Genomic DNA, 12,469 nt, shown 5'->3' with positions numbered 1-12,469 from the left:
GGTGACCAAATAATAAAGTCAAATCCTGCTTTCAGACTTACACACAACTATTTCAGACTAACATGTTGCTCTTACAGCACATGCACAGTGGCACAGCCACTGCAGGCCACAACACTGTATCAGTAGCAGATTACCTTTTCAAAGGATCCTTCCTTTCATGTCAGTGAGCAACACTGCCCTGCATCTTTTCCAGACACACCACAGAAACATTTTTGATGACTTCACTATTCTTCATTTCTTTCCCTAAGCTGCTTGACACTAGGATTAACGTACCATTGTAAGAAACCAACACTTTGTTAAGGGCTATCAGGCATTTTCAGGAGAGACTTTAACCACAGGCTTCTGTAAATATTTTTATTATGCTTTGCAAGTTCCCATCACACATGTGATCACAATGCAAACATTTTTCTCAGTGCAACGTGCTTTGCTGCCTGTTGAACCAGTGTATAAGCTGTTAGTAAAAGCAGGAAGTTATTTATCAGCCAGTCAGTACTGCCTTAAACACACATCTTTCCTGCTACCCACATTGTTTTACCATCTGTATTTATGGACTTGTATCCATCTCCTCATATCAAGTCCTCATTTATTCCCAAGCATGCACAGCAAACCCTACACTTCTCAGGTGTATTTGTGAAGACCAAGTCACACGCCCTGCAAGCCTCTCTCAAATTACAGCACACTCTGTAACTGTCCAAAACATCACCCGTTTTGGCTGCAAATCCACTTAGATTCTTCCCATCTGGCTAGCTTCTCTGTTTTCCCATTCTCCAGCTCCTCTTCTGCCCATAAGTGTGGTCACTTATGTTTGCAAGGAAGATGATAGCGGGAGGTCTGGTGGTCCTTCAGGTCAAACTCCTCATGGCCTTCCCTAAGAAGCAAGTACAAATTGCAGTCAGAAGCAAATACCCAGGCCAGGAACCCACCCTTAGCCACCGCACAAGATATCTCCCAGGAGCCCCAGGCTGTGAGGACCTGACTGGCAGCCATGTGGACTAACTACTTAAGATATTTGCTTGCAACAGAAATTTCTGCGATGCTTTATAGGAAGGTCTACTCATCCTTGTCAGCTGGATTTGAAAATGACAACAGGTCCTTCTGTTTCTTTCCCTCTTGAAGAGATTAATGTAACTCATGGTTCATTTTCAGCACTGTGTCTGTGATTCCAGGGACATTAGCAACTGTGACAATGGACAAAATGAGTCTCCTCCAGAAAACTCTGGAAAATAACTGAAAAGAATGCAGTGCATGGGCAGCTGTCTTAAGCATGCTCAGGAGCAGGCATGCTTAAGACAGCTGCCAATACACTGCAGTCCTGCATCCACAGTGTGTGGATGATAAACTCACCTGCCAGACTGTTAAATCTGCTTTTACTGATGTTTGCTGTCAGATAATTTTGTTCATATGCTTTGTTTTTAACAATCTAACATTGCCAGTCATATGTTTTCTGAACATTTTCATATGGATTTCCCCCACTGCATTTGCATTTCCCTACAAATACATTTGTAGGAAATGAGAGAATATGCACAAAAAGCATACCTTATTATCCCAACCACATTTTTAGCAACCTCCTGTCTTAATGTCATCCAGCACTAATCTGAGAACCCAGCCAGCTATCCAATACTTCTGAGGTATGAAAAAAAGAAGTCACACAACTTGTCAGGAATAACTTTGTATTTAAATGAATTAACCCTACAAATCTGAAAATTATGTCAAAAATCTAGCTACGTGTGTTTAAGAACAAAGACAACAGCTGCTGCAAGTCTTTCACCAGCCTGACTGGTGTAAAAAGGCTCACACATACATATTTCAACAAAGAATTTTTTAATATGGCTTAGGATTGCAAAGTCTCAACATAAGAAAACCCTCAGGAATTAATACTATCTGATCTCCCCCTTTAAGGGAATCCAGCCTAGGTCATCCATCAATGGCATTAACAAGCCATAGGAGTCACTGAACAATGGTCTCATTTATCCCATCCCACGTAATGCAGCATTATCAGCTGCTCCAGAGGACATTCAGACAATGTGCCCAAACATTCACTCAAGCATTTCTGCCTAGGAACAGTTTAGTCCCTGAAGCCTGGGACAACTACTGATCTCACAAAGTATTTCTCTAACAACTAGTATTCAGCTCAGATCTGGATTCCTCAGATCTTGCCTCCTACTGCCTGCTTTTCTGCCTAATGACAAAAACATCCAAAGGGGGCCAAGCTTACCTCTGACCACCTCTCAGACCCAGAGGAATTGGATGACTCACCAAAAACAGCGCTGACAGTAGAGGTCCCCGTCACAGCCATGGCAGCGCAAAGTGGCATCTTCGTTGCAGATGCAGCACCAGGGTAACTCATCCTCATCACTATCATCTGCCCTTGCAAGAGCTGTGGTGACTGGAGTGTGGCTCTAATTCACATAGAAAACAAGAGACAGAGAGTTTAAACCCCAACAGGGGCAATAAAGGACCTTAACTGTAATACATGATGGCCACAGTGACCTGTCCCATTGCCAACAGTTTCCTCTCTGTTGATCCTAAGTCTGTGAGATGAACTTGCCCAGAGTGCAGGGACAGGCTCCATATGCATCTAAATTGTTAAATAAAAACCCAAGGTACTTTCTAGAATTTGGGTTAAAATCTATGTTGCTTGGAATGTAAACAGGTATTCAGCCTCATTTAGTGTCTACAGTGATGTACACCCACATTGTGTGTGCTAAGGGCATAAAGCTCAGATATTCTGGCAGGCACCATGACAATACCATGTGACAATTCCTGCTGCAAAAGCAAGAGATCAAACAGCTTTGCTGAAAGGGGCTATGTGGGAAGGGAAAGGAATGTGGCGGTGGGGGCATTGTTTTCTCCCTGTTGTGGGAAGAAAAGTGTGGGACAAAGGAAGTGCTTTGCCAAAAGGCCCCTACTATGCATTCATACCTGAGGCTGGGACAAAAAAGATCTTCTGAAATCATAATCTAAATATATCCATACAGCCAACTATGGCCTCCTTCTCCCTTACAGAGAACTCTTGTACAGCTGAAAACACACTGAGGCATTGTGCCTGGACACTGGCAAAGGCAGCTTCCTGACACAGTCTTTTCCTAACACTATCTTTTGCATCAGTAATCCCAGAAATGCAAGGTGTCATACCTGAGATGGATGTTTTTGATAATGTTTACAATTATATAATTTCTTCCACTGGGAGCAGGCCTGACAGGTGCTTGTGAGTCACAGGTGCATTTAATTCTTGTAATATACATTAGAGATTATGTATATATTTCCACAGTAGGCCAGAATCCACTCTAAGCATAGAGTATCCTGCTACTAATTCCCTCCTCTGACATTATATGAGAACATGAACAGTAGAATACTATCTAGAGGTTCCATTCTGCACATGCTGAAAGCACTGGGAAACCTCCCATTTACTTTGGTTCAGATTGTATGGTACATGGCCCTGTTGATCTTATTATGCATATATATGTATAATTCTCTAATATCCATATTGTGAGGTGTCTACCAACTTCTCTTGGTTTACACAACTCTGTAACATTCAACTCAAAGCCAGCTTGAAACAAATTGTATTCCAGGGAACAATTCCTTTTATAATTACAAAGATGATTCACAGTTGAGTTCAGAGCAGGTCAGCCTTGCAGAAGCTGCTTGGCTTGTTAGCTCTGAAGAAACTGGTTATTTAATTTTTTTTTCTGCATCAAGCCTAGGATACAACAAACTTCTGCTGCAGAACTGTACTCTCCTGACACCCTGGAACATTCCAGACACAGTTCAAGAGATCCTGACCATTCCACTGACCTTCTGCTTTGCTTGCTTACACAGGTTCTGTTGTGAGGATCCTGGTTGGGTGGTTTGATCTGGGGGAATGTTGAATCCACTTGCTTCATCCAGGGCTGCTTCCTCTGTGAGCTGGTAACAACACAAAGCAAGAAGTCTCTTGTTTCAAACACAGCTAGGAGCCTCATTCCAGGCCCTAAACCTCCTGCACTCAGTACTCTCATGCAGTAACAGGAGATGACAAGTCTGAATGCAGCTGGTGTTACCCAGCCAGATGTAAGGTCACTCTGCACTTGGAACACTGTGTGTGCATTGTGGACAGTCTGCAGCAGCAGGAGCCTGCAGCTCACACACTCTGCTTTGCAGTGCAGCTAACAGGTCCTCAGCATCATGCTAATCAAACACATGTGACATATCAGACAAACTTAAGCTCAGGTCTGCCTGCCAGACAATTCATATACATTTTGGGGAGAAATGTAGGTGTAAGCTGAGCTACACAGCACACATCTCATCATCCATGTTCTAAGGGGCTGGAGGAAAACAGAACAAGAAGAGAGGAAATACCAGCAAAGTGTGTTTATACAGGAGACATACAGACCACAAGAGACACTAAGCATGAATGAGAAAGACAGTGTGACAGACTAGAAGTATTGTTTTCAACTGCCTGTCAAATAGCTGAATGGGCCATGGGAGCTAGTATTGGAAAAGCACTAGGAAAGTAAGGAAGAAAACTTCTCAGGAACAGAAACACAACCTTTGTACACTCACCAGGTAACACACACACAAGACAAAACCAAGAGGAAGAAAAACAAGGCCACAGCTGCCACTTCTGACCTGTTTCAGCACTCGGCGAATGGCCTCCTCCTCAGCCACTTCCTCATCACTGTCAGGGAGCCTATAGGCTTCCAGTGTAACTGTAGGAGTAAGAAATGTGAGACTGTAACTCACACCTGCCTCAAGCCTTGTGCACACTAATGTACCAGAGACAATTCTTTGTGGTGTGAGCTGGCTGTGGCATTCTGGCTCTGACCTTTTAAGGTGCAGGTTCCTCATAAAGGACATTACTGTTTATTTTCAATACTTGGAAGAGAGATGGAAAAGATCCCCACCAAAACCAGAGTTTTCCTTTAAAAAAAGTTTTGTTAACCTCACCAGAGCATGCTAGAATTATCCCAAAGAAGGGTGCAAGACAATGCAGTCTGACCTTACAGTGCCAGCCCTTACCCTCAAGTTAGATCTTTTGTAATGATTTCATGACAAACCAACCTGTACAACTTTGCAGACAGAACTAAATCTCAGTCTGTTTCTTGCAGAACAGAAGAATTAAATGGATAAACACTAATAAAAAATTTACTCTGTCACAGCAACTCGATTCCTCTCTTGGCACTGTATTCTCATCTGCTACCAACCTTTCTCTGGGTCCTCGCCTTTGAGTGCTGCCAGTCTCTTGGCAACCTGTAGGATCTTTTCCTGCCTAGTGTTCTCTTCCTGCAGCTCAGCAGCAGCTTCTGCTAGAAGTTTATTCTTCTCTTCCTCTAGCTGTTTTGGGTCCAGATTTGCAAGGCAAACACAATCTTCACTTCCCCGATTGAGATCATTCAAACTCTGGCTACTAGCAGCTGCAGACAGACACACAGAACACACTGGTGACTCAGCAGCCATGTTCCTTGGGCACAGAAAACACGACAAATAATGCTATGAGAGCAGCTTGCTGCTCTCCCTAAAACTGGATAACGAGAGGAAAAGGCATGCCAGTAGGATCTTCACTGTACATGAAGAGAAGAAAATGAGCTAATCTGTGGTTTACAGTGAGATTACAGAGAAGGCAATGTAGCCAGAAAGACAATGGTATGCTGGATTCTGATGTTTTGTAACAGTGCACAGGTGCATTAGCAGTAGCAACAGCTCCTCCCCAGAGAGGAGTCACTCTAGAGAAACAGAGAATCTGAATAATACAACCCTGACAAGAAGGAACTATCTCCAAGCAAAGACACCAAGACCCAGTGAGGAGCCACTCTTGGTCAGTGCAAGGGATTATAAGGGGAAGATATGGACAAACTGGACATTCAGCTCACCTGTTAAGTTACATAGAGAGGGACAAACTCCTTTCTTAGCATAGCACATACATTATTAGATGTAAACAGATCTTTAGAAGCCAAAACAGATACCTTCAGGCTGAGCACTTGGTCTGTAATGCTTATCAATGGCAACTTCCTCAGACAGTTGAGTTAACAGGTCATCTGTCTGCTGGACCAAACTTCGGGTATCCGGGGCTTGGTGCACCTAAGGAACCAGGGGAGTGTGGGAAAAGGCAAATGAGAGGAAAGTGGCGTACTCAATCAAATTTGGCAATCAAGATCACCCTAGAAGGGAGCTATACAAAGACACCTCCACTAACATTGAGAATCTCAGTTTACAGTTATGTGGTGTAAGATTTGTAAGGGCTTCATTTTCAGAGGTGCTGAATGCACACAGCTCTAAGAGCAGTCACCCAAAGAAGGCAAAGGGGTGCTGAGTGTAAAGAAATCTGTATTGCTGGGTCCCAACTCCAGCTCTGCCACTACCTACAGTGTAAACAAAGCACCATTCACAACAGTGCCAGCCAGCAAGCCCCATGGAGACCTATGATGGCATGCAGCTGAAAGAACCATAAGGAAATGGTATCTTGGGGGACAAGATCATTCCTATAGGCTTTCAAAGCATATATCCAACCGGTTCCTCTGAAAACTCAGACAAATCATGCTAGGCTTCCATTTCTGTTAAAATTAACAGGTTTCTGCCCAGCTGGTATGCAGTAACAACTAGAAGATGTAATTAGAAGGTAGAGCTGATAAGCCTCCAACACAAACAGCTCTGAAAAACTGCGACCACTTATGTACATAAATGAATTGAGAATAAAAAACCCTAACATCTATTATTAAAAATATACACACAAACTACATCTGGCATAAAGGAACATGCTGCATTCAAATTAAAGCAGTGAACGAGTAAAGGCTGGTGATTTGCTTCTGGAGCAATGACACAATCAGGAAACAGAGATTTCTGAAGAAAGCTACCCGGACACAAAAAGGCTGAAGGAAGAAAGAATGGTTAGCATGTTGTGACACCAGTTACTGTGTCAGCTCAGAATAAATTGCTGACTAAAGAGCTGAGAGAGCTTACAGGTCTGGGAGCTTGGGAAGGAGGATCTCTACCCTGCAGGACAGCCAGCCGGTCCTCCATTTCCTGTGTGGATGGAACAGGTCCTCGGCCATCCTCCTTCAGGGCTGCCAGCCTAGCTTCGATCTCAGCCTGAGTAGGGATGGACTCTGCAATTCACAATAACACAAGTGAGGAGATTATTCTTTTTACTGAAAATGAAAAGCTACATGTTTTTTCTCCTTAAAATTGTATTTCTTTCTGGAATCAGACTTGGAACACCTGAGCAAAAACCTTGCTCAGCCTGGGCGTGAATGAAGGGTCATACTGCAGTGACTCCAAGACTACCTGATGCTAACTGCTATCCCTTTCTTCCAAGCCCTTGCCTTCTTCACAGTTTATCTCCTAGCCATAACACAAGTATTAGGGTGATGTCATCTGGAAATCAGCTGACTTGGGATTCTAGGGACAGGCAGAGAAATTAGTATAATTTAGGCAGTTCAGTCCATTGGTCCCACATCTCCCAATGCAATCCCAGCCTTATCAGACTGAAACTCCTCCCGGCCACATAATGGATGAGAGGCAATGGCTGCAAGTTATTCCGGGGTGGTTTAGATTGGATATCAGGAAAAATTCACAGAAAGGGTTGTCAAGCCCTGGAAAAGGCTGCCCAGGGAAGTGGCTGAGTTACCATCCTTGGAGGTACCCAAAAGATGTGTAGATGTGGCACTTTGGGATATGGTTTAGTGGTGGACTTGGCAGTGGACAGTTTGACTCGATGATTCTATAACCAGGTAACCACTCTGAAGAGTGTTCTTTTTCTTTTAGAGACCATATATAACATTTAAAATAGTTTAAACTCATGCAAGCACCTCAAAGCAGTCCCAGAACCTGGCAGTTGTAGACTGGGATGAAAATCCTTTTCCTTCTCTGTGAGAAAAGGCTGGTCAGAATATAGTCCCACAGAGACTGGAACTGCTGTTGACAATGACTCACAGGAAACCTTCTTCAAAATAGTTTGGCCAAAGACTTTCATTTCATTCTACTCCAAGTGGGTTTGACACATGTTTTTACCCCAAAAAATGGAAAATGAGGAAGTGATTTTACTTGGAGTAAGACACTGCTCCAAAACCAAGTAGTAGTTTCAAGAGAAACCCCAAGAAGCAAAATGAAACTGGAACATTGATCTGAAATCATGGTAGAAGTTGGCCATTGTGGCAGCAGACCTTGGATGCTCTGTCCTATTTTTAAGCCTCCATCCCCCTAATATCACAGCCACTTAGAGCCCAGCACTTCCCTCTCCCTCCAGGTTCATTTCTTCCCAAATAGTAGTGTTCCCACCCATGGTATTTATGGTGTTCTCTAAAACTCACTTGGTTTCCTTTCCTCCCTGAGCCTCTCCAGTCTCTCTGCAATAGCTCTATCCTCTTTTGAGAGTCCCTGGTATCTGCAGCCTGCTCGACCTGGGGGCTTTGCAGCTGTCTTCTGTTGGTCTTTCAGCTGGTTTTGTTTAGCCTCGAAAGCTGCTACACGCCTGTGACAAGGAGGGAAAAAATACACGTCAATGAGAACAGGGATTTTAACCTGGAGATAAGAAAACATCCTCTGTGAACCCAACAGGCTATCTGAAGAATGCCAGTGCAGAACAGAAATTAAATTACTCTCTCCAATATTAGCACAATAAAGTACTCCTAAGAGTAAGGCAAACCTTATCTTACAAGAACAGCAGCACTTCCCAGCAGCACTTCCCAGCAGACAAGGAACATTTCACCACAAGGTTCCTGTTTCCAAGCCAACTCTGATCAGCCACAGATAATTGTAGGCAGGTGGCTGTTCAGGAGTCCATTCAAAAGGGCATAGCCCCCACCCCTCCAAACAAACTAACAGCCTAAACAGCAAAACAAAACGTCCATCTTTAATCTAACTCTGAACAAGCCAATACCCACACCACAAGTCCCATTTTTCCTGGGATCCACAGGGGAAGAGGAAGCCCTAAAAGGCTTGTCTGCAGTAGAAAGAACTGCTTGGCAAGTGCAACTCACTTTTTGTAGTTTTCTGGTGGTGACCATTTTGCTGAACTGCTTTGAGATTCTTCTCTGAAAGACAAAAATGATTTCTCTGAACTCAAGATACTGACAATACTTGACAATACTGACAATCATCTAGTCTCTCATCTCAAGACGAATCAGTGGGATTTTCTTGACCTCTTGGTACAGCCCCTTTCTTAACCTCGTTAATACTGAGAGGAATCAGCTTATGCAAGGGATTAAGACAACATAGCTGTCCAGGACAGCGGGAGCCTTCATCTCTGTCCTTTGGTCCAGTTGTTTTGCATCTGGACAGAATGTGACTTAATTCGGTCACCAGTGACCCAAAGAGGTGGGGCTGAAATACCCTTGCCTCCCACAGCCTGCACCTCCCAGCTCAGAGGGCAGGCAGGGAGTACTTAGGTGAGACTCCCAGGGTAATTAGCTTCCATGCAGCAGGACTCTCTGGAACGACATGGGGCATGCAACACAGAATTATATAACATACAAGTAAAACAAAGTGTTACAGAAGTTATTATATAACATCCTACAAAACACTTGAACACTGCACCTAAAACACATCTAACTCTTCTACTTTGCTGTGCTCAGGCTGAGGGACTAAAGTAGACACTTATGTAAGTTAGTTAGCATATTTTATTTGTTCTTAGAAATCACAGCTAAGGCCTATATAGTAATGACTGAATGCAACATTGTTGGAACACTTTCGAAAGTTCTAAGGCTTCAATTCTGAAAGCTATTTGCATGCAGAACAACATATGCAGCTTACAGAACTGCAGCCTATGTGTGTTACCTGCAGGACAGGATGCCATCCACAGGCACCTGGACAAGCTCAAGAAGTGGGGCCTTGGGAATCTCACGAGGTGAAACGAGACAAAGTGCAAGGTGCTGCACTTGGGTTGGGGCAACTCCTGGTATCCACACAGGCTGGGGCACAAACAGATCAAGAGCAGCCCTGCCAAAAAGGACCTGGGAGTGCTGGTGAATAGGAGGCTGGACATGACCCAGCAATGTGTGCTCACAGCCCAGAAAGCCAACTGTGTCCTGGGCTGTATCCAAAGCAGCATGGCCAGCAGGGCAAGGGAGGGGATTCTACCCATCTCTTCCTCTCTCATGGAACCCGACCAGCAGTGCTGCATTCAGCTCTGGGGTCTTCCCAGAAATTTCCAGAAAGATGGAGAAGGACTTTTTCAGAAGAGCACATAGTGACAGGACAAGGGGGAATAGTTTTAAACTGAAAGAGCACAGGTTTAGATTAGATACTAGGAAAAAAATTCTTTACTTGGAGAGTGGTGAAACACTGGAACAGGTTGCCCAGAGAAGCTGTGGATGCCCCATCCCTGGAAGTGTTCAAGGTCATGTGGGATGGGGCTCAGCAACCTGGTCTAGTGGAAGGCATCCCTGCCCACAGCACAGCAGCTGGAAATAGATGATTTTTAAGGTCCCTTCCAACCCAGACCATTCTATGATTCTATAATCTACCTGCTATCCAGCCAGGGAAGATTGTTTTTCTGCTGTAACTCCCTAGTGCTGATATTAAAATTATGAGGAAAAAACACCCAGAGGAAACGTCAAGACAGGTGGTCCTGTTTTCTTAATGGCTTTGAAGTTTGAAGGAAATCAGAAAATTTCAAAACTGAAAAGACTGAATACTGTCCTTCACTGTTTTCAGCAGCCTGTGAAGATGAAGACCTTCACTAATGAGGCTCTTCTCCTTTAGACACCTGCAAAGCCAGAAAATTCCCCCCTTGCTGGTGAAAATTCCATGCTATAGGAGAAAAGTGAGGAAAAGAAACAAGAGAAATGTAAGAGAAAAAGGAGGACACAAAAAAATTGGTTGACAGAGGAATTCTGGTGTACACCTGTGTTCTTGTGTTGCTTGCTCAAGTCTATAATCCTGCTGCGACTGAATTTTGTTTTCAAAATTTGTGTTTTGTTTTCAACAGGAAGTCTACTGGTTATGATTGCAAATAATTTTTGAAGTTTTCTTTTAAAAGCAAAAATTTTATAGATTTTAGGCTACAAAACTTTATGCCTTCAGGCCACACATAGCAGAGATCCCTCATTGTTTGCCCACAGAATTAATAAGATTTTGAACATCTTATTGTCAGGCTACTCAACTATTCACATCTGAGAAGACTGCCAGAACTGTTAAAGTGGTATAGATTTCTGGCTGGCTTAACCTCAGCCCATCTAGTTAAGCTGTCCACAGGAATTCAGTGTCCATCCATGAAGATTTAAACCTGATGCTTTCAAACTACTTTGTCAACCATAGAGGACAGGCACAAATCCTGATTCCTATGTTAGGACTGCACAGCTCATATAACAACAAGTTCAGAAATGTCTTGATATTCTGGGGTACAGGCAGCATCCCTGCACATATGGAAGGCAGAGCTTTCCTGCAGAAATCGGCAACACCACATGGAATGCAAACTGAAGGAAAAAAGCAGCAAACTGTCTTTGGGTGAAGAAACATTCCCATCTTACCCAGTTAGTTTCCCATAGCACTGCTTGCACACCTTCTGCTGAGTGTTTCCACAGCGGGGAACAACAGCGCTGAAGCTCCGGCAGCCCGAGCAGAAGGAGCGTCCGCAGTTCTTGCAGCCACACTGCAGAGACAGGAGAGAGGGGCAGGAAGGGCTTCACCACCTGGCCACCACACCGCTGCCGCTTGCGGGCACAGTGCCCGTGCCGAGCACACACAAAATAATGCCGGGTAACTGCTGATTGCTGTGTGACAGAACTGCTTCACCAGCTATGATACGGAGACTCAAGAACTGTTTCACCGGCTAAGATATGGAGACTCAAGAACCTTGGAGACTCAAGAACCTTGGAGACTCAAGAACCAGAAAACTCCTGCTGGGAGCAGAGTCACCACTTCACCCCATAGTTTAGCGAAGTGTGTGTGTGTGAGTTGTGTGAGACCATGACAGAATCCTGGATTAGAGGGATGGCATTCAATGACTTTTTGCGTTTTTGGTCAGTAATGAAGACATATCAGAATTAGGCACCACGAGAGCTCAGTAAGCAAGGACAACAGCGCCAGGATGCTGGCCGGGAAGCGTGTCTCGGCGCCGGCCGAAGCAGCTCCCGGTTCCCTTCTCAGACCCTCGCACGGCGGGGGAGGCATCCGCGGGACCAGCCCGTTCCTGACCCCCGCAGCCGGACTTGCCTCTTTCTTGAAGACAGAGAACTTGGACGCGCACCCATAGCACCGGCTATCCATGGCGCTAGCGCCCCAGCCCGCCCTCAGGCACGGCGCTGCATCCCCGCTATCCCAACCTCCATGGTCTGCCCGGTGCTGCGGCTGCCTCAGGCCCAAGGATCGGCGGCGAGCGGGGCTGTCACAAGCCGGGAGCCGCGGCCACCACCCTCCCGTCCCCTCAACGCAGAGCTGGCGACGCACGGCCCTACGGGAGTTGTAGTCCTTTGCTCCTCCCTACCCGCTTTCAGACGCCAGGTGGCTCTCGCAAATAAACTACACTACCCAGAGCTCCACACGATCCCAGTGG

At 44.9% G+C, this 12,469-nt stretch overlaps 1 protein-coding gene across 1 annotated transcript; it reads right to left on the bottom strand.

Moving 5' to 3' along the window:
* Window positions 1-340: 340 nt before the first annotated feature.
* ZFYVE19 (zinc finger FYVE-type containing 19) lies at window positions 341-12,332 on the bottom strand. Its single transcript, XM_059474322.1, has 11 exons — window positions 12,130-12,332; window positions 11,445-11,566; window positions 8,955-9,008; window positions 8,286-8,446; window positions 6,937-7,082; window positions 5,943-6,057; window positions 5,184-5,393; window positions 4,609-4,688; window positions 3,796-3,906; window positions 2,257-2,399; window positions 341-868 (listed from the first exon to the last, which is right to left on the bottom strand). The coding sequence occupies exons 1-11, from the start codon at window positions 12,181-12,183 to the stop codon at window positions 796-798; spliced, it is 1,269 nt and encodes a 422-aa protein (XP_059330305.1). The 5' UTR covers window positions 12,184-12,332; the 3' UTR covers window positions 341-795.
* Window positions 12,333-12,469: the final 137 nt, after the last annotated feature.

Source organism: Ammospiza nelsoni, chromosome 6 (genome assembly GCF_027579445.1).
Source record: "Ammospiza nelsoni isolate bAmmNel1 chromosome 6, bAmmNel1.pri, whole genome shotgun sequence".
Lineage (NCBI taxonomy): Eukaryota > Metazoa > Chordata > Aves > Passeriformes > Passerellidae > Ammospiza > Ammospiza nelsoni.
This window is presented reverse-complemented; position numbering and strand designations above follow the sequence as displayed.